The sequence below is a fragment of the Etheostoma spectabile genome, chromosome 12 (genome assembly GCF_008692095.1).
Source record: "Etheostoma spectabile isolate EspeVRDwgs_2016 chromosome 12, UIUC_Espe_1.0, whole genome shotgun sequence".
Taxonomy (NCBI): domain Eukaryota; kingdom Metazoa; phylum Chordata; class Actinopteri; order Perciformes; family Percidae; genus Etheostoma; species Etheostoma spectabile.
In genome coordinates, this window is record NC_045744.1 from 24,925,582 (window position 1) to 24,950,169 (window position 24,588).

A 24,588-nucleotide genomic window follows, 5' to 3' on the forward strand; every position below is an offset into this window, starting at 1 on the left:
AAAATGGATGAGATGAGAAGATTAGGGTAGAGGGGAGCTAAAAAGAGACAAATATAGTTTATGAAATAGAAAGAGAAGGAAGACATGAGGACAACGTGAGGACAACATGAGCCCATTCTAGACCTGCTCTTCATGGAAAGACCATAAATAGACAAATTTAGTTGATGAAATAGAAAGAGAACGAAACATTTCAACAACATCAATTTATTTTCACATCTCAATCACATAACTTCAATGATTTTTTAATGTTTTTTCTAGTATTTAAGGTACAACTGGGCCAGAAATAACTATTAAAGAAACCTACACCAGATGCATAATGGCTTAAAATAAAGCACAAATGTTAAAAGATGAAATATGTAAATCAATGTTTATTTAGAACAAGATGAACGTCACAAACAGCAGCTTTAACCTACTAAAAGATACAAAGCTTCAATTTGATTGTGTAAAAATAAACATCAATTGCATTATCGTCTTTGTTATGAACCTCTTATAAAGAAAGAAAAAATTACAGTGACCGCAAAACCCCCAAAACCATGTATTTAATCATACTTCCTTATTATATAATCAGAGTATATTCAATGTACTTAATAGTTTATGAAAAAATTGGCAACAATTAATCACATCAATGCTCTAGCATCTAGGTTATTAAATGGTGTGTCAGAAAAGAAGCATAATTTTTCACATTTTCAACATTTAGGTTATGTAGACATGACTTATAACAGGCCTATTAAATTCTTAGCCATCAAAAACAAAATTTTGTCACGAAATTTTGAGAATTCAATGAATTCATTCTTTACAACCGAACAAAAAATGTATTTAATCTAGTGCCACCATCTGGCAAAAAGTAAAACAAAAAAGCTTTTTAATAACAAAAAGTTAGCGAGAATTCAAATCAGTTCGCTTAACTAAAGAGAAAAGGGTCGGCGGCGTTGCACGAGTAACGTACACGGAGCGGACGGTCCAAAACTACGCTTCCACTATAATCATAAATCATATAATCAATGAATCTGTCGACACCGTACAGAGAGCAGGGAGCATGTTTTTCAATAATATCCAAAGAAATTTGCAGCTCTCTTGAACCAACCTTTCTTTTCTTTTCTCTCCTGTTTTTCTTCAGACAATTCTTCTTCTGTTTTTGTGAGTTTGTCTCGTTTAGCTACTCTGGAGATGATTTTTGCCTTTTCCTTCATTGCCTCCAAAGACTGAATTCGCGCCGTGTAACCTTCTTTCGCCTCCGACTTTTCTCCCTCAATCAGCATGTCGATGTACTCTGGAGTGGTCAGAGGGTTAGGCCTCAGGGCGATCTCTTGCAGACGAGTTATCGACTGAGCCGACTGATCCATGAGGGACACGATCATGTCTTGAAGGTGAACAATCTCCTCCTCTTGCCTCTCAATCAAGTCCTGAACACTCATCTTTTCTTGTGTAGCTTTTTTGTACTTGTCTTTTAGCTCCAGCAGTGTCTGCTTCTCTTTTACTTTAACATACTCCCAGCTGTATGTTTGGTTGAAATGCACATTCCAGATGCATTTTCCAGGGCAGACAGTGCACTTCCCTGTCCTATCCATTGATGCACAGCCATGTTTTTGGTCGTCGTCTGCTATCGCACACGGATAGTGGCATGTTATTGAACATTTCTGGCAGTTGGTAATGTACTCTCCTTTCTTTGTGAGCTGTTTTTTGACCGGCTTAATCACGTCCACCTCAATCTCAAAGTTTTCATTTGAAATCATGGCTGTTTCATGCTCTTTAATCTTTTCTTTGGTTGTCCTTATTTCTTCAAGTTTTGCTAATCCAGCTTTAACTTGCGGCTGCAAACCTTCAACTGCTGTTTCAAGATGCTTTCGCTCTTTTAAAACCTCTTGGGTCATGAGCAAGCTTTTGGTTGTTATTTTTTTCAAAGCAGTGAAGAACCTCTCCATACTTTTGGCACCCATGTTCCAAAACATTTCGTCAAAGTTGGCATCATCCTCATCAGATTCCCCATCACAGGCCCTGTCACTGCTGCTTCTGTTATCTGCAAACACTGCAGAGTTGTTGAACTTGAAGTGAACTGGAAGCCCTATATCATTTTTTGGACATGGAACCCCAGAGGCGCTTATAGCCTCCAGAACCGGCGGCTGCTTGCCATCTGCAAACGTCACCAGCATCTGAATGTTCTCTGCCACATCTTTGCCAAAAATGGAGAGCACCGAGTCAAACACATATCGTTGCGTTGCTGTGAGCCGTGCAAGAGAGGCCTGGGTAACAAAACACACAGCGTCAATCTCACTTACCCCATTAGCAGAGGTAAAAAGCCTCCTGATTTGCTCTGTGATCTCCCTGTCTCTGCCTATTCCTCTTGTGTCCCCAAACCCTGGTGTGTCCACAATGGTCAGAGAGAAGGGGACTTTAAACCCCTCTTGGTAGTTGATTTTGTACACTGTGGCTTCAGATGTCTGACTTTCAGATTGGGATCTCGTCTGATCCTCCTTGATTAATTGAAATCTGAAATCGTCCTTCCACTCTATACCAACGATGTAGTTGATCATTCCATTGATAAGAGTGGACTTTCCTGACCCAGTTGCTCCGAGAAGCATTATTGTGCGATTTTGTCTCATGCTTTCTTTGCCCAGGTTATACCTCCGGCATCCATCGACATCCATATCTTCTTCTTCCAAAGGCAGTTTGTAAACTGATGGAGATTCAGAATTTATTTTCTTGCTAATATGTTTGAGAAAATCGGCAAGACGTGCAAATTCACGTTTTGTTGTGCGGACATTAACAGAGATGCTTTCTTTGCTTCTGCCTGCTACACCACAATCACATCTGACCCTGACAACATATTCTGTCCCTGACTGAAGCCCTGATATGATCGCCTTTTCAGCTCCTGCCATCATGTCGTTCCATTGGAGATCTTCCTCTTTCATCCCATTGCTTGTTTTGGCAAACTCCACAATGTAGCTCAAAATGTGGACATCTTGTCCAAGCCCAGCAGGTTTCTCCCAGCTAACTGATATCTCACTTGAATTTGGTTCAACTTCAGGTTTTCCAGGAGGGCTGCAAGGTAAAGTTTTAGTGGAACCAGGGACCTCATTGGCTGGCCCAACACCTGCTGAGGTCACTGCTCTACATCTGAACATATACTCTGTGTTAGGACTCAGATCATTCACTGTGACTTCTTCAGCTTTTGATGCTGTCTTCTGTTTCCATCCATCCTCTCCACTGACACAGTACTCAACAGAGTAGGAGGTGATGTCCTCTGCTCCATATCTGGGTGGAGAGATCTTCAGCGTCACACTGTTGTGGTTTATAGCACTTACTGCCACTGTTTCAGGCTTTGATGGCGGCTCAAAGTTCTCACTGACAGAAAAGCCATCTTCATAAAGGTAGATGCTTGAACCTTTGTGTGAGTCATTTGTTGAACCTACTGTCAGGAACTTAATGGTCTTGTCCTCCTTGTTGGCCTCTGCAAAGTCACTGAAGAGCTTTGCTTTCTTCCGCAATGAGTCAGCTACATTTTTTAAAAGGTACCATTGTTCCTTCTCTACATCTTGGGTATGTGCACCTTGAGAGTCTTCTGGTGTTTGCCTTAAGTAGTTTGATAAAGCTGAGAGGTACGGTTCATCACTTCCTAGTGAGGTGAAAACAAAACACACAGCATGTTTAGCACTAAGAATTTCCTCATGAAGACCATTTGGAGAAGGGACAATCTTGGTGTTGGTCATCATGTTGGTGAAAGACTTTAACATGCGATTTCTCTCTCTCTACAGTCCATCCACTCGTGCAGGTTTTTGCTGTTGAAAGGAGAAGAATGTCTCTTCTTCAGGATCTCTGCGAGCCCAGCCTCCTCTTCTCCTCCTCCTCGGATTGACGGTAGTTTTTTTGCCAAGGTTCGTTGGAATTCTAGCTTGAACTCACAGGACATTTCTTTAAAACTTTTAATCTTTTTGCCAATCTGTGGGAACTGCTGTGCAGTGATGGTCCTCAGTGCATCATTGCACCTCATTTCCACCTCACCGACATCCTCCAGGACATTCTGTGACTCTTGAACTAATCTTATACTTATCTGACGGACAAGTTTGGCAGCATTAGAATCTAAACTTGTCAGGGGCAACAGCCAGACCTTCATTGGTACGGCGTTTTCTCCGTTGGCTCCCAACAATTTTGGGAGGCTTTGGTAGACTTCTACTGCATCCTGAAAGGTTGTAGGAGGTTTCTGAAGGGAGAAGTCTCCAAAGAATCTGCAGGAGAATTTGTCAACATGTTCTTTGTCCTTGTCTTCCATTTTCAGCGAACCTTCACCCTCAATCGCAAAGCAGGGAATCTTCTTTATAATCACCTTCAAGTTGCCCTGAATGTCTTGATGATCTTCCTTCTCAGACACCTCCCGGTCAAAGACAAAGAAGGCTTGGGCCCCATAAAGGATACCTGTGACCACATGTGTTGCTAATCCTTTGTCAAAGACATACGGATGCTTCACTTTGTCTCTTCCAAGATGATTCATCGACAGTTCCGGAACTTTGTGGTAGCTTTGTACTTCAGAGTTACTCTGGCCTGATTTTTGGATGTCTTATGATCATTCAGGTATTTGGCCGATCCTTCAACCTCTACCAGTCCCCTAAAAAACTTGCTTTTAGAGAGGCTTCAACTGTTAGCGCTGAGGATTTATCCTCAATTGATTCAGAAGCAACTATCTCAAATTCACTGTTGTGTTGTGGTCTTTCTCCTGTATTTTTTTCCAAGTCATCACAGTCCCACAGTGTCATGCCTGCCAGAAAAGAATTAAAAGGAAGTTATACTGTCTTTTAGTGCATGATATAAGCTTGGTTTAGAGTTTTGTCATTCATTTCCATTTACTGTCTGTACATGTGGATCCTTACCAGGGACGAGTGAATCTTGGCGGCAGTCGTACAGCATCCCGAGGCTGAATGGCCGGCCGAGCGCGGCCACCTCTATCGTTCTGCTGGTTTCAGCCATCAATTAGTCTAGACTAGAAAAAAAAGAAAGTATGTTAGATTACGGCTCATCAGCTTTTCTCACATCTTGCATAATTTCTTTAACAAAGACAAGTTATTCTGAAGTCAAGAGTAAATCGAACATGTTGCTTTTTGGTGAACACTTTAGGATGCCAATTTAAGGGATAGTTTGGATCTTTTGAAATGTAATTGCGGTAGTTCTCCACAGTCAGTGTAGCTAAAGTAGTTTGGACCCAATATGGAGAAGCAGCAATGCACTGCTGTAGATGGAGGCATCTACTAAACATATTTTAAAACCCTTTTGTTTGGCACTACTTTTTGTAATCTGTAGAACTTCATTCATAGCATAATAGAGCCCGACCGATATATCAGCAGGCGACTATTAATCTTTTTCCAATCTATCAATATAGGCATTTACAATGGCCGATTAAAAAAATAATAATAATAAATAAAGCTGCAAGCAGAGATGAACTGGGGTACTAGCAGAGGCCAATCTTTGCGGTAGTGCATTTGCGCGGCAGTCAGACACGGCAAAGCCAAAGATTTATTTTGCTGCAGTTCCTTGAGTACTATCTGTGTGTGTGCGTCTGTCTGTGTGACCCAACCGGCTCCCCTTCCTTAAAAAACTTCCATATTGATGTATTTTAAAATTTCTGCGCTTTTCTGAAAAAAAGGAGAACCTCATGCTATTCCTAGATAAGTTTACTAGTATTTACCTGAGCTAACAACATGAATATTGGCTGTGTCTCAAATCGCGCACTTCTGTACTAAATACTAACTATTTTAGTACACAGTGCGTTCACATTGTCGAATTACGGTCAAATTAAGTGCACTTAAGTACCCGGATGGTGTACTCAAAACGGCCAGAAAGTTGAGTGTAGATCGATGGACACTTTCCACACATTTATAAAATAAAATAATATTAAAAGTATTTAACTTTGTTATCTTTTGCATTACACGTTGCATGACTGTAGCAAGCATATAATGAATATAAAGGAATGGAATCTATTTAAATATCAGGTCTTTGCTTTCACTGTTGTATTGTCACTGTATGAAGACCATTTAGAACAAAAATACAACTTTATATAAAAATAGTAATGATGTTTTGTCTATTAGGTAAGTTGTAAGGTTAATGCTTCACTATAACAGTCTTATCTCTGGGCTACAAAGATTTTCTCATGAAACAGTTGAGCATTAAAATGAACAGTAACGTTATGAATGAATGAATATTAATGTTACTTATTTTTAGAGCAGAAACAAGTATATATATATATATATATATATATATATGAGAGGACTGCAAAGTATAGGTATAATTAATAAATTTAAAAGACTGCACTAACAAGAACGAATATTATACAATACAGTTATGTGTACTGTTTTCAGCTAGTGGGGGGGGGGGGGGGTGACTTGACGGCGGTGTCGCAGTCGTCATCCTGGCGTGACACGGAGCAAATAAAAACACATTCATTTTTTTTAAATATCAAAAACAAAGCAAGGATTATTTTTTGCAAAACACAATAGCACACTGGAATGCTCTCCCCTTGGTGAAATTCACAATTTTACAGAAGAAGAAGAAGAAGAAGAAGGGATGAAACGTGATCGTCATTTCCGGTAAGTGCACATGGAAGTGCGCGATTTGAGACAAGACTCTTCTGTCAAAATTTACGCACTATGTAAGACAGTACGTAGTGCGCGAAGTGTACTGTCTGTAAGTGCACTAAGGGAAGTTTTTTTGAATTCAGGGCACACCTTAAGGGGCACTATGAAGCCCTCTGGCAACGCTAGAGACCAATCACTACAGAACCTTTTTCATAGGGCTGACATGTATGCAAGGTTTTGTGAGTTTTCCCGTATGCTGAGACCCTAAAAAATGAGAGAGAATGTAATCCTTACAAAAACAATAGGTTTCTTGCAATTCAGTGCTTAGGTCCAAATAAAATAATTTTTAAATATTCATTCACCAGAATCCTTTATGACAAAAATAATTCCGATAAATGAATATTTAAAAAATAAACACGAACTGTTAACCATGTTATGAGCATTGGTGTTGCATAGTCTGTCCACCAGAGGACGCTCTACAACGTCCCTGTTAGTGATGGCGTTGCATAGTCTGTCCACCAGAGGACGCTCTACAACGTCCCTGTTAGTGATGGCGTTGCATAGTCTGTCCACCAGAGGACGCTCTACAACGTCCCTGTTAGTGATGGTGTTTCATAGTCTGTCCACCAGAGGACGCTCTACAACGTCCCTGTTAGTGATGGCGTTGCATAGTCTGTCCACCAGAGGACGCTCTACAACGTCCCTGTTAGTGATGGCGTTGCATAGTCTGTCCACCAGAGGACGCTCTACAACGTCCCTGTTAGTGGTGGTGTTGCATAGTCTGTCCACCAGAGGACGCTCTACAACGTCCCTGTTAGTGATGGCGTTGCATAGTCTGTCCACCAGAGGACGCTCTACAACGTCCCTGTTAGTGATGGTGTTTCATAGTCTGTCCACCAAGGACGCTCTACAACGTCCCAGTTAGGGATGGCGTTGCGTTGTCTGTCCACCAGAGGACGCTCTACAACGTCCCTGTTAGTGATGGCGTTGCATAGTCTGTCCACCAGAGGACGCTCTACAACGTCCCTGTTAGTGATGGCGTTGCATAGTCTGTCCACCAGAGGACGCTCTACAACGTCCCTGTTAGTGGTGGCGTTGCATAGTCTGTCCACCAGAGGACGCTCTACAACGTCCCTGTTAGTGATGGCGTTGCATAGTCTGTCCACCAGAGGACGCTCTACAACGTCCCTGTTAGTGATGGTGTTTCATAGTCTGTCCACCAGAGGACGCTCTACAACGTCCCAGTTAGGGATGGCGTTGCGTTGTCTGTCCACCAGTGTTAGTGTTTTTGTTTATATCTTAGGTTTGTATTATTATACTTTTTTTTAATCAGAACTTTAACATGTTTTGATGATCCTGCTGTGCTGTGACAAGAAAACATTATCATATTATTTTAGTGAGAACTCATAAATAACTCCAAATCTGTTTTGTTACGCATCTAATGCATAAGTGTGACTGTATTACAACGCAGAACAGCTGTTTGGGTCAGGCTGTTTATGGCCTAAACAACTACAAGAAAATCAAAATTGAGTGATTGTGACATCAATGACAACATGCTGTTCCCAGTGGAGAGAAGAGGAAATCTTTATGAGCCAGAGTATGAAGAACCTTTGCATAGGGAGACAGAGTGGGCATAACAACACTGATATCTACAAAATAAAGCGGTACATCAACTGATAGATGTTTTTAGGGGTCTAAAATGTGTTTCACTGCTTCCCCAGTGCACAGCAGTACATGCCTAAGCTTCTATGTGAGGACTCCTCACATATACATCTACTGAAGCTAATACACTGACTATGGAGAAGTAGCTCAAACATCCACTTAAAAAAAATCTGCATTATTCCTTCAGGAGTTTGTATGATATCAAGTTTAAAAACAATGATTGTCTGAAGGTTAATAAACATCTAACCTTCGTAGCTCATAAAAATCTTGCAAAATCAATGACTAACTAAACATGTAATTTCTTTAGTATTTGGTATCTATTTTAGAATTTTTTCATTATAAAAAGTGACATTTAACAACCATGTGTTTCTTTTGTGTTGATTATTAGTAATTATTTTACTAATCAACAATATTAACATACTTACACATAATACACTCTGCAAACCTTTATCAATCAATAGTCAAATGCTTTATTAAAAAAGCAAAAGGTGGATTTCTAAACTTGTAAATCTGTTACAATCCATTCTATAAAAACTGAACAAAGTCTCTCTCATCGGTTTTAATATGCGTCATAAACTGTTACACCATATAAAAACCTATCCACGGGCACAGGTTAAGCAATGAGAGACTGCAGGACTCGTCCTCCCCAGCAGAACTGGGGCACGCAACAGCACAATAACAAAAGAGAAGGGATGTACTTACAGTGAAGGTGTGTGAGATCATCTGAGGCACGGCTCAGTTTCAGACGTTATATAGTCTGAGAGAAACTCCCCGGAGCTTTGTTATTAACAGGGGGCGGCACAGAGGAGAATCAGGCTGATTTCCCAGAAATGGCAGGCCTGCAGAGTGTAGAGAGGGGGCAGGGTAAAGCTGTGCCTGTTAATCAACTTGTTGATGATTAAAAAATCACTGCAGTGATTTTCTTTCACTTTCAGGTTTAGGTAGTGGGTTTCTGGGAAATGGCCTGACTTGTTGTGAATTCGGTTTATGTCCCTGTTTATCCCAGACCTCTGGTGATAGGATTAACTGATTTAATTATATATTCACAGATAGCTTTAGACATCTCAAATGCGTGCTTATGTGTTATGCCTAAAGTGGATTATTTAATGATTAAGTAATGAAGCCATGTCAAAAGATGCATTCACTATGAACTTTGTTTCCAACTCAACTTTGCTAAATAAAAAACTACTTTAAAGTTAAACTTGGCAATGCTAAATCAAAGGATTGCATTAACTTTAACTAGGACTTTGTGCTAATTCACTACATATTTTTAAGTTTTGAGTATTTTTACATTTTGATTTTTAGTATTAGGTTTTGAAATGAATTATAAGCATGTGTCTAATATCATTGAGTGAAAAGATGCAGAAGATACTTTTGCTTTCAGTATTATGGAGGTGTTTCTGGGAAATGGTCTCATTTTCTGTGTGTGTGGGGGGGGTTGATAGTGGGCCTGACTTTTGGCTGAATATAAAAAGTGAGCAGAAGAGTGAACAAAGTCAGAACTCCTGCTCTCTTCCTGAGATAAACTGAGCGCCGTCTTGCTGAACCCACTGAGTTGTAAGTCCACACTTTTTATCTGTTATTGTTGTGATAGTGTATTAGTTGTACTACAATAATTGTATGAATTTATTTCATTATTAGAATGATTTGTTTATATAAGTCGATCTTGAACAAGTATATAACAAATGCACTGATTGAGTTTTGCAGAAATTGTTTTTTGCATGCTGTAAAAAAATTTTTAAAAAAAGGTTTTGGCCCATGATGACTGGATAAAAGCATGGTAACCATCATACTGATGAAATATAGATAATCGTAATTGAAGGAGGGCAAACATGATTTTCAACATGTTTGGGTAGCAGTCACTGATGCCAGATGTTATTCAGTATTCAAATAGAGTTGTTCAAATTTTGGTATTGGTTCCCCCAATAGGGGGGACACTCCGAAGGAGATAGCAGGACCCAGCTGTGGTGAAAAGTTGAGACCAACTCAACTTTTAGGGAAACACAACCCCACGTCACGCTGTGGTGGCCCATCATGTAACTGACTTTAAGACCTTTTTAAGACCTTAATGAATAAAATAAATCCAAGACTTCTACCTGACAAAAGTATATTATGTAAAATATATTGTGTATATGCATAAGTGTGTATGTGTGTATTATAAATACAGACATAACAGTTACTGCAAAGTTAATAAAACGTTTTAAAATTAGACTGAAGTGATGAGCAAAAGAAAGAACTACAGAATAAAAAGAACTACAGAACGAAAAAAACTTTCAATGAGCATTAACAGGATGAGGAGGTAGTGTTACGTAGATGTAGGGAAATTAAGACCCTTTTAAAATAACTTAGTAATTTTAAACATTTAAGACCTTAAGACTTTTTAAGCCTAAAATTTTGATTTTGAACTTTTAGACTTTTTATGAGCCCATGGAAACCCTGGCTATGGTGTGAGAGTCCCGTACAGGAAACAGGAAACATCTCTGCTTTCATCGCTGCCACAGGTGAGTTTCATATCACACGGGTAAAATAAAAATAAAATCACTGCAGCAAATCGGAGTCGCTCTTTTGATCCAATTGCCCCGTAACAACTGAGCAACAGAGTGATTGTTAATGTTAGTTTTAACACCTGTGCATGCTTTAAGTCAACATTTCTGCTAGGAAAAAGGTCTGAGTTGATCATTTTCTTATATTAAAATGACATTGCCTTCCATATATTCTGCACAACTCACAAAAGAAAAACAAAACAGATCCAAGCAGCAGGCTTAAAGAAACAAAAAAATAATGGTATCAACATACATGCAGAAATATTGTCTTAAAACCTAAAAAAAAAAAAAAATACCTTCTGCAACTTTTATCTTTCTAGGTGATACTGTGCGCCCCATTTCACAAAGCAGGTTTAGTGAAAACTCAGTGCTGGGTGATTTTGGGGTTTGGCTGAACTGTCTTTGTGAAACCCAAAACTCAGAGTCAGTTCCTATGGCAACAAGCTCAACGGTCTAACCTGCCCTCTAGCAGATTCTCTTTACCTGAGTTTATTTCCCCTTAAAACCGTATATGTTAAAATTCTTTACCTCCCATGTGTTAAAAGACAATTACTTTTTTATGAAGAGATATCCTACAAGTACAAATGCAGTCCAGTACTAAATATTTGGGTTAAGCAAGTGTTAAGCTGTTACTAACTGCTGACTTGAATTTGTCAATTCACCTTACAGATAGTCCCATAACGTGCTATAATGGAAAATATTCCACAACATAATTTTAACAATTTCCATTAATATTGCTTCTTGACATTAGCAGAGGAGAGCAGGGACGATTGAAACGCGGGGCAGATGAAACCTTCCAGTTTTCTCCGAGTGCGATTATGGTAGACTTCCTCAGGTGAAAACATAGAGCATGTTAACCTCCTCCTATCAGACCATAGAGCATGTTAACCTCCTCCTATCAGACCATAGAGCATGTTACCCTCCTCCTATCAGACCATAGAGCATGTTACCCTCCTCCTATCAGACCATAGAGCATGTTAACCTCCTCCTATCAGACCATAGAGCATGTTACCCTCCTCCTATCAGACAAGAGCATGTTAACCTCCATCAGCTATCAAACCACAGAGCATGTTAACCTCCTCCTATCAGACCACAGAGCATGTTAACCTCTCTATCCGACTACTTAGACCACAGAGCATGTTACCCTCCTCCTATCAGACAACAGAGCATGTTAACCTCCTCCTATCAGACCATAGAGCATGTTAACCTCCTCCTATCAGACCACAGAGCATGTTAACCTCCTCCTATCAGACCATAGAGCATGTTACCCTCCTCCTATCAGACCACAGAGCATGTTAACCTCCTCCTATCAGCCAAATTTCTTCCTGTTATTTCGAATCATTGCAGAGTTACAGATTTGGATGTCCGGTGGTCTAACCCACGTGACATCTTAGTGAAATGACATTTTCCACTACTACTAGCTAATGTTCTAGCTATAAAAATGGCCGAATCATCCATAGTGCATGATATTCCAATAACCGCTTCATACTTGCTCCTAAAGTTGGGGGAAGTTTATTAGGCTTAAACTATATGTTTCATTCGCATGCAACGTTGCTCTCGGAGCAATAGGCAAAACAAAACAAAAACATTTCTCAACATTGATCTACATTCACATCCAGGTTCTGATCAGTAGAACCCCCCATGTCATCTGTGTGTCCAGTTGTATTCTGTGCTTTTATTTTTCATCTTTTGCAGATTTGGACCTGAGTAAACTTCCAGATCAGAAGACACAGACCTACCCCCTTACTGCACTGACTTGGAGCCTTAAAGATTTTCTGATTATTAGAACTAGTTACTTCCTCCTCAGAGGGTTGGTCTTGGTCATCCTGAGTGTAAATTTAGCACCTTAAAATGTTGACACTTTTTTCAAAAAGCCCCAAACGGCTTGCTGATGCTTGTAAAGAAAAAAGCACATTGCTAAAACCCAAGACAGGGCCCCTCCCTGTTTATGTAGTTCCCCTGAAAAAAGAAGAAATCAATGTCAATGGGTGCAAGCGATTCAGTTTTGGTAAAGAGTCAAAACTTAACCCTAAAACTAATCGCACCATAATGGTTCTCGGAGCAACTGGGGCCGGGAAGTCAACTCTCATCAACGGGATCATCAATTACATTCTGGGAGTCAAATGGGAGGATTCCTATCGGTTTAAACTCGTTGATGAGGGTCAGTTGAAATCCCAATCTGAAAGCCAGACTTCTGAAGTCACTGTGTACAAACTCAACTATCAGGAAGGCTTTGAAATAGATTGCTCACTGACCATCGTTGACACTCCAGGCTTTGGAGATACAAGAGGCATACAAAGAGACCAGATGATCACAGAACAGCTACGTAATCTCTTCTCTGCCGATTGTGGTGTCAGTGAAATTGACGCTGTGTGTTTCGTAGCTCAGGCTGCTTTAGCACGACTCACACCATCACAGAAATACGTGTTTGATTCTGTGCTCTCGATCTTTGGCAAAGATGTGGCAGAAAACATCCGGGTTCTGGTGACATTTGCAGACGGCCAGCAACCACCAGTTCTAGAGGCCATTAATGCTTCAGGTGTCCCATGTCCCAAAACAAAAAACGGACTGCCGGTTCACTTCAAATTCAATAACTCAGCGTTGTTTGCAGACAACAAATCATCTGCAGCAGGGAGTATGAGTGAGGATGAAGAAGAGGAAGGAGGCTTTGATCAGATGTTTTGGAACATGGGAACAAAAAGCATGAAGAGGTTCTTTGTTGCTTTAAATATCATAGAAACCAAAAGCTTAAAAATGACAAAAGACGTCCTCAGAGAAAGAAAGCAGCTTGAGAATTCAGTTGAGAATGTGCAGAAGCAGGTTAAGGTTGGGTTAGCCAAGCTTGAGGAGATAAAAGAGACAACTGAACAACTAAAAGAGCACGAGGGAGAGATCAGCAGAAATGAGAACTTTGAGTTTTATGTCAACATCAAAAAGCCGGTTCAAATAGATATTTCCGGATCTGGAAATTACATCACCAACTGTCAGCAGTGCCAATTCACCTGTCACAGAAAATGTGTAATACCAAATGATGCAGATAAAGCAAATTGTGGTGCAATGGGACCAAATGGATACTGTACTCAGTGTCCAAATAAATGTTATTGGAATGTCCATTACAATCAGAAGTACAGATGGGACTATCAGGATGTTCAGGAAAAACGAACAGTGCAGGAGCTGAAAGAAAAGTACCAAAATGCCACAAAGGCTAAAATGACTGTTGAGGAATTGGTTGATAAGCTGAAGGAGGACTATGATCAGGTGCAGGCTACAGTGGTGGCACTGATGAAGAAGTCTTCTCAGTGCTTAAACAGACTTAAAGAGATAGCACTGAAGCCAGATCCTCTCTCCACCACAGACTACATTGACATGCTTATTGAGGGAGAGAAAGCTGAGGCCAAGCCAGGCTGGAAGCAACGTGTTGAGTCCTTGATAGAAATGAGAGATAAAGCAGAGTTATTGGCTAAAGCAGCCAGAGGAGAGACACCCCTCCGTCGTCAGGAATCTTTAACCTAGGGAGAAATCAGGCAATGTGCCGACCGAGACCTAAACCAAGACCTGAACACATCCCATCAAAACAAAGACCAGACCCATTCTGACGTGTATATAAAAACAGACAAGGCAGGATAGTGAGTGATGCTGATCAAAAGCCCAGGCGGGACCAACACTTTTTCTAACGCCTATTTCCAAGAAAATACCATGATACGACAATATAATTTAAAAGAGATTACCCTGGCTCGTGGGACCTTGAGTTTTATTGTGCTCACAAACTAATGGTTTAACTTTCTTTAACTCACAAAAAGGTTTAATTTCTACTGTGTTTAAAATTGCAGTCCTAGTGAAGCAGCATAGTTTGAAGGCTAAAAGTGACAAGAGTTCCTGAAAATGTCAATACTGTATATGACGAGTTTGCAATGACAAAGTGGGGTTAAATAACGTAAAAAAGCTTATACTGTGACAGGACACTCCAAACTGTGCGCTGTGCTATCTGTATACTTTCCATTTGGGATCATGTTACCTGAGCTCTAATCAGACAGCTACTGAAGGACATGCATGGGTTATTTTAATGTTTAACATTTTTTGTGTGTTGTAAAATGTGATCTTGTTCAGCCAGACATTAAGCCAAATACTCTTCCAAAGTACACTGACATACTTATTGAATGAGTGAAATCTGAGTTTAGTCACAAGACCAGAAGCAGAACATGTGTCTTGTTACTAAGCCTGAGATTAAAAGTAATTTGACTAAGGAAATCTAAAGTATGAATTTGTCTAAGATAAAATCTGGTGTTTTTGTAAAAACGTATTCCTGCAAATGTATTCATGCCATATCTGCATGTGCTGTTTCCCAAAAACAACCACATAGATGAATGTGTGCCAATACATCTTTTAGTGTGACCACAACCTGAACACTGAAAATGTGATGTTCATTTTTTATATTTTATTATCATTTATATAATTTCTTAAATGTTTACATATGTCTCCACTGCAATTAGTTTACAGTATCCAACACTGTTTTAAAAAAGGATATTAACTTCTTCTAAAGTTACAAAGATTTGTTGTCTGCTCTTCAGTTTCTTTGAAATTTGAAAAATAGCTCTTTTTTTTTTACAAACGTGTATTGAATTGCACATCATTGTCCTGTAGTAATAAACTGGCTCCTACTGAATAATGGAGACAATGTTAAATGACAAACAAATAAAATGTGTGTTGTATAAATGGGGCTTTAAGTGTTTCAGCTGCCTCCTGATGTGTCAACTCTTCTAGGACCGACCAAATCAACCTTTCCTCAGTTTTGGGAACAACTTCAAATCATTGATCTTCATTTCCTCAAATATTCTAAAATCTTTAGAGCTAGACTGCTAGTCAGAGCCGGAAGTTACAACAACTCCATAAAATGGAGTATCACAAATTGAAAAATTCTGATGTTTACAGTTAAATCAACATGAGTGTGCTTTACACCCAGTGTGTTGTTTGTAACTATCCATGAATGTTATTACATTTTTGTTTCTGAATATTAAATAAAGCAAATCTTCACACTCCCCAAGACGTACTAAATACTGTACCAACCCAAACACTCACCCTTGACTCATAACAATGAAAAAGACATCCTCTGGTAGCAGGGCTGTAGTCAAGACCACCTTAGTGGAGTCCAAGTCAAGACAGAGTCCAAAGAGGTTCGAGTTCAAGACAAGACCGAGTCCAGGACAGAATAAAGGTCTCATGCATGACAGTCTCAAGACAATCATTGTGGGTTTCACTTTCCCTCCAATATTATTATCAACATCATAAAGACACCTGGACTCGGTCCAGACCAAAAGCCATATCTGGCAAGACCAGTGACCGAGACCGAGACAAGTCTGAGTCCAGATACTAGCGAGTCCGAGACAAGTCCGAGACCATAGAAAACAGTCTTGAGTCCGGACTCGAGTCCTAGACCAGACTTGAGTACTACAGCCCTGTCTGGTAGCCTTGACCCGCTGCTGACATCTTTCAAAATCAGTTAGTTTATCGAGGAAACTGGAAGGTAATATGCAATTATTTCAAATATATTCCTAACCACGTACTTAAAGTCATGTGTTTGTCAAAGCTGAGCGCATCTAAGAGGCACACCTGACCTCACCTTTGATATATCTAAAAAAAACGTATTTCATAATTAACTCAATGAAGCCAAGTCAAAGTATACGTCTATAAGACGCATTCACTGTGAACTTTGCGTCCAACTCAAGCACAGGCTAACTGCTAAATACAACTATACCTGGTTTAACTGAACCCTCGCGTTGTCTTCCCGTCGACCGGCAACTTTCTGTTTTTCTGGGTTGGAATTTCAACAGTTTGTTGTTCTTTTTCTACACTTTTCTTCTTCTTTTTGTCTACTGTATTCCTATTTTTGTCACTTTTGACTTTTTTTTAATTATGTCTTAGTCAATTTTTTAACAATTTCTTTTTTCGCGTATTCCAATTTTTTAGTTATTTTTCATTATTTGTCACTTTTTTCAATGTTCTTTTCTGAAATTGATAGTTTTTCTAAACCGGTCAAATTTGACCCGAGGACAACACAAGGGTTAACTGATTGCATTTGATGACTTTGTGCTACTTTACTACTTAAGTTTTTAATATTTTACATGAGATGGTTTTCAGTAGTAGTTTTTGGAAATTATTACTCTTCTGTTTTAGACATTTGCTGAATTATACGCATGTTATCAGTTTGTTATCATTGAGTGCAAATATGCAAAAGATACTTTTGCTTTCAGTATTACGGAGAGAGGTTTATGCGAAATAGTTTTATTTGACGTGGGGGGGGTGAAGCTCAAAAACGTGCTAGAGGATGATTGCAACTCGTTGGAAGCCACCTCATGACTTATCTCGTGTGGGTGGAGTCCCGGGGAGGACTTCGAAGACTTGGCACAGCATTGCTGAGTCCTTAAGGTCACGGCTGTAGCCGTTTATATTGATTGTGTGTGTGATTGGTCCCTTTTCTTATCTCTGTATGTGTGTGTGTGTGTGTGTGTGTGTGTGTGTGTGTGTGTGTGTGTGTGGTGTGTGTGTGTGTGTGTGTGTGTCTGCTTGTGTTGTTTTGTCTCCCTCCTTCCCGTTTTTCCTCCCTGTGATTTAGTGTCCTGGGACGTGTCCCTGTGTCCCAGTGTGTTGTTTATGACTGTCCGTTAATATTATGATTACAATTTCTTTGGTTGTCCGGTTTGTCTGTAAACACTATATATAAAATAAGCTGCGGAGTAAAGTAAAACAGAACCCACCCATCCTGTTCTTCTTGTAGTTCAGAAGTGTGGGCTTTGTTAAGGACCACTTAAGAATTCCTGTCAACCAGGTGCCATCTCCCTGTGCAACCAGTCCCCTCTGTGTCTGGACCGGGGGGGGTCCAGGAAGTAAAGCTTCACACTTCCCCTGACGGACTAAACACTGTACCAACACAAACACTCACCCTTGACTCATAACAATGAAAAAGACATCCCCTGGTAGCAGGGCTGTAGTCAAGACCACTTTAGTCGAGTCCAAGACCAGGACTAGTTGAGTACAAGACAAGACCGAGTCCAAAGAGGTTAGAGCCCGAGTCAAGACCGAGTCCAGGACAGAATAAAGGTCTTATGCATGACAGTATCAAGACAATCATTCTGGGTTTCACTTTCCCTCCAATATTATTATTATCAACATAATAAAGACACCTGGACTCGGTCCAGACCAGAAGCCATGTTGGACAAGACCAGTGGCCGAGACAAATCTGAGTCCAAATACTAGCGAGTCCGAGAAAAGTCAGAGACCATAGAAAAACGGTCTTGAGTCCTAGACCAGACTTGAGTACTACAGTCCTGTCTGGTAGCCTTGACCTGCTGCTGACATCTTTCAAAATCAGTTTATTAGTTTACATGCTGAACCATGCGTTCAGCATGAATAACTTAAAAACTTCCAAAAAACTGAACGTTTGGTATTCAAACATGTTGAATTTTATGACACGTGTTAATACACGACAAGTGTATTAATTACGACAAGTATTAGTACAAAATATCACCTTCATATTACCTCAATTGAACCTTAACACACACACACACACACACACACTCAAACACCACACACAGACACTCAGACACACACACACACACACACACACACTCAGACACTCAACACACACAACTCAACACACACACTCAAACACGCTTGCATGGACACACACACACACACACACTCAAACACACACACAGACACTCAGACACACACACACACACACACACACACTCAGACACTCAAACACACACACACTCAAACACACACACTCAAACACGCTTGCATGGACACACACACACACACACACACACACACACACACATACACACAATAGAATAGATAGAATACAATACAAATATAAAAAAATGGTAACATCAACAAATGTAAAAGCATACAGTATATAAGTTACAATAAGTTCTTAAATGACTCAAAATAAACATCTTCACATGTTTTCCATAACCTGATGATGTCATTTTCTTTTGGGAGGAAAGTCTCATCGATGCTTCTAAAATGTCAGATGATTAAAATCAACAGATGTATAAAGCTGGAATAAAGCACCGCGTGTTCCTCTCCTTCTCTTCTCTCCTTCTCTCCTTCTCTTCTCTCCTTCTCTCCTTCTCTTCTCTCCTTCTCTACACTTCTCTGCCGCCCATCCAGACCCAGCTCATACCTCACACACAGTACCTTATAAAGGGTTTCTACTTGGAAATACAGACACATGTTAGTATTATACTCCATTAGTGCGTGTATAGGTACTGTGTGTAGTTCAGGCCTGTGTGTAATGTGTAACAACAGAGTGTCAATTGTGATTTCCCCTTGTGGGATTAATAAAGGGTACATAAATATTATTATTATTACCATAACAGACCATAACTTTAATTTATATTATTGTAACTTAAATTTACTCATTATTCATTTCACTGCAATACATCCTGCTGTTATTGATATTTGCACGAGTCATAATCATTAATAATTGGCCTCCATTTTTAATTTTTATATTGCTGTACTTAATGTTGCAAATACTTCATATTGCATGTACTTAATGTTGCAAATACTTCCTATTGCATGTACTTAATGTTGCAAATACTTCATATTGCATGTACTTATGTTGCAAATACTTCATATGCATGTACTTTATGTTGCAAATACTTTATATTGCCAATACTTTATATTGTACGTGCTTTATATTACACTTGTACTTGTACTTGTTGCATATTCATACTGTTTCTCTTTTCACTTTCTTCTGTTTCTTTTCCTTTTTCGGAGCCTTGCAACGAAATCCCGCTCATCTCCTCATGTGAATGTGGAGATGAATGACAATAAGGTCTCTCTAGGTCTAGGTCTAGGTCTAGGTCTTAGTCTAGAATCCAACCAATCCAACCTAGGAAAGCTAGGACTACTATCCAATCAGCGGCAGCGGGGGGCGGGTCTTGCCTTCTCCGTCTCATGAAACGCAAAGTTGACCCCAAGAAAGCGTCTTCGGGAACACGTGCTCCATGAAGCCCCCGACAGAGAGAAGCGTAGACCCTTGTTCTTCCAGATGTGGGTTCTCTCTTTAGGGTCTCAGATCCTCGTCTCGTCAGCCTTGGGGGTCGACGCTCACGCGGATCTGCTCACAAAGCTCCGCCTCCTCCGAGCTGAGTGTGGGGGTCCTTACGTCCCAGTCGGGGCTCTGAAACACACACAGTCAAAGGTTTAGACCACGTGGACTCTGTGCTAACGGACTTTAACCCTTTGTGTTGTCCTTGACTCAAATTGACCCGTTTAAAAGTTTTTTATCTAAAATCAGGGCTGTAGTCAAGACCACCTTTGTCAAGTCCAAGACCAGGACTAGTCGAGTCCAAGACAAGACCGAGTCCAAAGAGGTTTGAGTCCGAGACAAGACCGAGTCCAGGACAGAATAAAGGTCTTATGCATGTCAGTATCAAGACAATTTTTTTTGGTTTTCCCTTTCCCTCCAATATTATTATAAACATAATAAAGACACCTGACTCGGTCCAGACCAGAAGCCATGTTGGGCAAGACCAGTGGCCGAGACCGAGACAAGTCCAGTCCAGATACTAGCGAGACCGAGACAAGTCCGAGTCCAGATACTAGCGAGACCGAGACAAGTCCGAGACCATAGAAAAACGGTCTTGAGTCCTGACTCGAACCTCTTTGGACTCGGTCCTGTCTCGGACTTGAACCTCTTTGTACTCGGTCTTGACTTGGACTCGACTTGTCCTGGTATTGGACTCGACTAAGGTGGTCTTGACTACAACTCTGCTCAAAATCATCCTATCATTATTACTTGCTACACTGCTCAGCTCAGTTTTAGCATGTTGTTGTTGTTGCTGTTGTTGTTGTTGCTGTTGTTGTTGTTGTTGTTGTTGTTGTAGTACATTGTGTCCACTAGAGGGCAGTCCAACACAAGCCTACAACAGCAGAAGCAATAAGAAGTAATAATAATAATAATAATAATAATGTTTTGATCACAAAAAAGATTGACGCGATTCGAGTTCTACAGCCCTGTCAGAAATATGGATTTCTTTCAACCAAATTACCCCAAATAAAATGGATGATTCCATACAACCTTCAGGGAACATTAATGATTACTTTTAATGAATTGTTTGGGTGTTTTCTAAAAATCTTATAGCATTTGAATTCTTTTTTTTAATGGTTTTGAAACAGTATCGGGACTAAACTTTGACATCTACCCATCTGAGATCCACTCAACGTCCTCTGATCTTAACTCTTAGCTAAAATCATTTGTATTTTCTGCATTTTGAACTAACAACATATGTATAATTTAATATGAATGAGTTTTTTTGACCATGACTTCCGAGAATAAATGTAAAACCTGCTATTAAACCAGCTCAGGTTTTTAAAAAACAGCACCAAAAGATGGAAAAAGCGAAAAAAAACATTAGAAAAAGTCACTTTTAGCCACTATTAGCACATTGTTGTTGTTGTTGTACATTGTGTCCACTAGAGGGCAGTCCAACACAAGCCTACAACAGCAGAAACCGAGTCCAGGACAGAATAAAGGTCTTATGCATGACAGTATCAAGACAATCCTTTTGGGTTTCCCTTTCCCTCCAATATTATTATCAACATAATAAAGACACCTGGACTCGGTCCAGACCAGAAGCCATGTTGGGCAAGACCAGCGGCCGAGACCGAGACAAGACCGAGTCCAAATACTAGCGAGACCGAGACAAGTCCGAGTCCAAATACTAGAGAGACCGAGACAAGTCCGAGTCCAAATACCAGTGACGGTCTTGAGTCCGAAATCGAGTCCAAGACCCATCAACAAGAGAAATGAGCAATGAGCAGTGTATTACAGTAATATTTTGTGTGTTACTGTAGTTTCACATGATTGTAATGCATACTGAGTTCAAATAAAATGGTTAAAAAAGGTTTTGTTTACGTTTATTTTATTTTTTCTTCAGTTTTGTGCTGACTTTACATAAGGAGCTTTAGTTTGAGTTAGAATGACGTCATGTTTGTTATGTAATCTGCATTTAAAAACTCTTAAATCCCCTTTCTGAACTGTAGCTAATATTATTGTAACATATTCTCAATGAACCTTCTAGTGTGTGTGTGTGTGTGTTTGTCTGTTTGTCTCTGCTTGTATGTGTGTGTCTGCATGTGAGTTACTGTGTGTGTGTGTGATTGTTTGTTTGTTTGTGTGTGTGTTTGTGTGTTTGTGTGAATGTGTGTGTGTGTTTCTGTTTACGGTGTTGTGTGTTGCTCGTTAGTGACTATGTGTGTGTGTGTGATTGTTTTTGTGTGTTGTTTGTGTGTGTGTGTGTTTCTATTTGTGTGTGTGTGTGTGTGTGGTTTTTGTTTATGTCTGTGTGATTCTGTTTATATGTGTGTTTGTGTGTGTGTGTGTGTGTGTGTGTTGCTTCTAATTGTGTGTGTGTGTGTGCTTCTATTTGTGTGTGTGTGTGTGTGTGTGTGCTTCTATTTGTGTGTGATTCTGTTTACGTGTGTGTGTGTGTGTGTTGTGTGTGTGTGTGTGTGCGTGCGTGCGCGTGCGTGCGTGCTGTGTGTGTGTGTGTGTGTGTGTGTGTGTGTGTGTGTGTGTGTGTGTAGGATATTTTAACAACCAGAAGTGCATTTCTACTATGAAAACATGACAAAACCTGATTCTGAAAAATGATTCTGATTGGATTTATATTCATGAGTGGGACTGACCATGAGAGGGGCAGCGGCTCTTTCCTGAAATACGATTGGCAGACGTGGGCGGGCAGTGAACGGCGGCCCAGACACGGCGAACAGGAGGCCGGCCGTCATGACGACGGTCCCCGTCACCGTGGTCGCTTCTTCCACGCAGCGCCGGGACCTGGAGGGAAGAGACGGGGGGGGGGCACACTGTAACATCGTAACCGGGGTTTACAACGCTTCAAATATCTGTTTGTGCAACAATTTATGGAGCAAAAGTCTTTTTACGTAAAGGAAATCATGATTCTCCTGTATGTGTTAAGAAGGTATTGAAGTGTGTGTGTGTGTTTCTGTGTGTGTGTTTTATTGTGTGTGTGTGCTTACATGTGTGTGTGTGTGTGTGTGTTTGAGTGTGATGTGTTGTGTGTGTGTGTGTGTGTGTGTGTGAGCTTGTGTGTGTGTTTGTGTATGTGTGGACGTATAAGTGTGTGTGATTTATTGTGTGTGCTTGCATGTGTGTTTTTGTGTGTTGTGTGCTTGCTTGTGTACCTGTGTGTTGTGTGTGTGTGTGGTGTGTGTGTGTGTGTGTGTGTGAGCTTGTGTGTGTATTTGTGTGTGCTTGCGTGTGTGTGTGTGTTTGTGTGTGTGCTTGCATGTGTGTATTTGTCTGTGTGTGTGTGTGTGTGTGTGTGTGTGTGGTATGTTTTATTGTGTTGTGTGTGTGTGTGTGCGTATGTTTTATTGTGTGTGTGTGTGTGTATGTGTGTATGTGTGTGTGTGTGTGTGTGTGTGTGTGTATGTTTTAATTGTGTGTGTGTGTGTTGTGTTTGTTTTATTGTGTGTGTTTTGTGTGTATATTTTATTGTGTCTGCGTGTGTGTTTTATTGTGTGTGCTTGTGTGTGTTGCGTGTGTGTGTATGTGTGTATGTGTGTATTGTGTATGTGTATGTGTGTATGTGTGTGTGTGTTTGTGTGTGTGTACCTGTGATGGAGACACACTGGGGTCTCAGTGCTCCTGCTGCTGAGGTGAGTATTTAGGACGATGTGCGCTCTGACGCAGTACACTGCTCCGTCCTGCAGGGCGGCGACGTGCAGCGGAGTCTGCTCAGCTGGTCTCGTGTACACATCAGCCTAGTGAGGGAGAGAGAGGGGGAGGGGAGAGAGGGAGGGGGGGGGGAGGAGAGAGAGAGAGAGGAGAAGAGAGAGAGAGAGAAGAGAGAGAGAGAGAGGAGCGAGAGAGAAGAGAGAGAGAGAGTATGGTATGTTCATTAGGTGTGTTTATTTAGTGTGTTTTTAATAAGCCATTACAGGTTTCTACCACACCCTCCACGGGTTGTAAACAACACGTTGGTTTGTATTGATTTATGAATCAAATAAACCAGGAGAAAACACAAGACTTTCTCCAGGAAACAGGTGTTCATGTCCTGGAGAAGTTAAGGAGAAAACACCAGACTTTCTCCAGGAAACAGGTGTTCATGTCCTGGAGAAGTTAAGGAGAAAACACAAGACTTTCACCAGGAAACCACAATATTTTTTAAATTGTACTATTAACTTGTAGTTTTGGTGTCTAAACTTAACTGCCGTAGCCACATGGCGCTCACCTGTTGTCGGCTAAACTTGACTGTAAAGACCGTTAAACCCTATAATCATGTGACTGGTCATGCAAACCCATTCATGAGAATGCATTGAAGTGAAAGTAAGAACTACGGACAGATGATATGACAAAGGAAAGCAGGGGGAAAGAAAGGGCGGATAGTGTTGGAGCTACGTTTTCATTACGTAGGATATATCCTAGAGGCAAAGTTACCTGGATCAAGCTATCACTGCTCTCCCCTTCCTTTGTCTGGCTCTTTGGCTCTTGCACCCCTGGTCTTATTCCCTAAGGGGGGGGCGGGGGGTGTCTCTAGGTCACAGTGGTGTGATGTGTTTTTGTGCTTACTTCGTTATCTTTCAGTTGGAATGTGACTGAGAGTTTATGACTCTCAGTTCAGGACTTGCGGAGAAAAAGATCAGTGGCTATAAAGAGGGACTGGAACCAGATCCAGGATGAGTCCCTCACAATCAGTTCTGCTTCTGACACATTTAGGAGAGCTGGATTATAACAGAATGTACCAGAACATCTCATGTTATAGAACAGAAGTATTGCAAAACAACTTAAT

General features: G+C 40.5%; 2 protein-coding genes and 1 pseudogene across 3 annotated transcripts; 1 reads left to right on the plus strand and 2 right to left on the minus strand.

The window, feature by feature from the left end:
* Positions 1-244: 244 nt before the first annotated feature.
* On the minus strand, positions 245-9,079 carry LOC116699591 (uncharacterized). The gene is given in 6 exon segments (XM_032532257.1): positions 245-3,733; positions 3,736-4,497; positions 4,500-4,601; positions 4,604-4,750; positions 4,863-4,972; positions 8,925-9,079. Coding segments are annotated over 5 exon segments (3,798 nt in total). The 5' UTR covers positions 4,960-4,972; positions 8,925-9,079; the 3' UTR covers positions 245-1,043.
* A 623-nt stretch (positions 9,080-9,702) lies between these two features.
* On the plus strand, positions 9,703-15,480 carry LOC116699594 (uncharacterized). 2 transcript variants are annotated; one of them, XM_032532261.1, is made up of 4 exons: positions 9,703-9,779; positions 10,635-10,723; positions 12,461-14,280; positions 14,702-15,480. In XM_032532261.1, the coding sequence occupies exon 3, from the start codon at positions 12,617-12,619 to the stop codon at positions 14,276-14,278; it is 1,662 nt and encodes a 553-aa protein (XP_032388152.1). In that variant the 5' UTR covers positions 9,703-9,779; positions 10,635-10,723; positions 12,461-12,616; the 3' UTR covers positions 14,279-14,280; positions 14,702-15,480. The 2 variants fall into 2 exon arrangements, with proteins under 2 accessions (XP_032388152.1, XP_032388151.1); XM_032532260.1 differs by having other exon boundaries at positions 12,461-15,480.
* A 3,971-nt stretch (positions 15,481-19,451) lies between these two features.
* LOC116699607 (interleukin-20 receptor subunit beta-like) overlaps positions 19,452-24,588 on the minus strand; it is a 13,056-nt pseudogene continuing 7,919 nt past the window's right edge.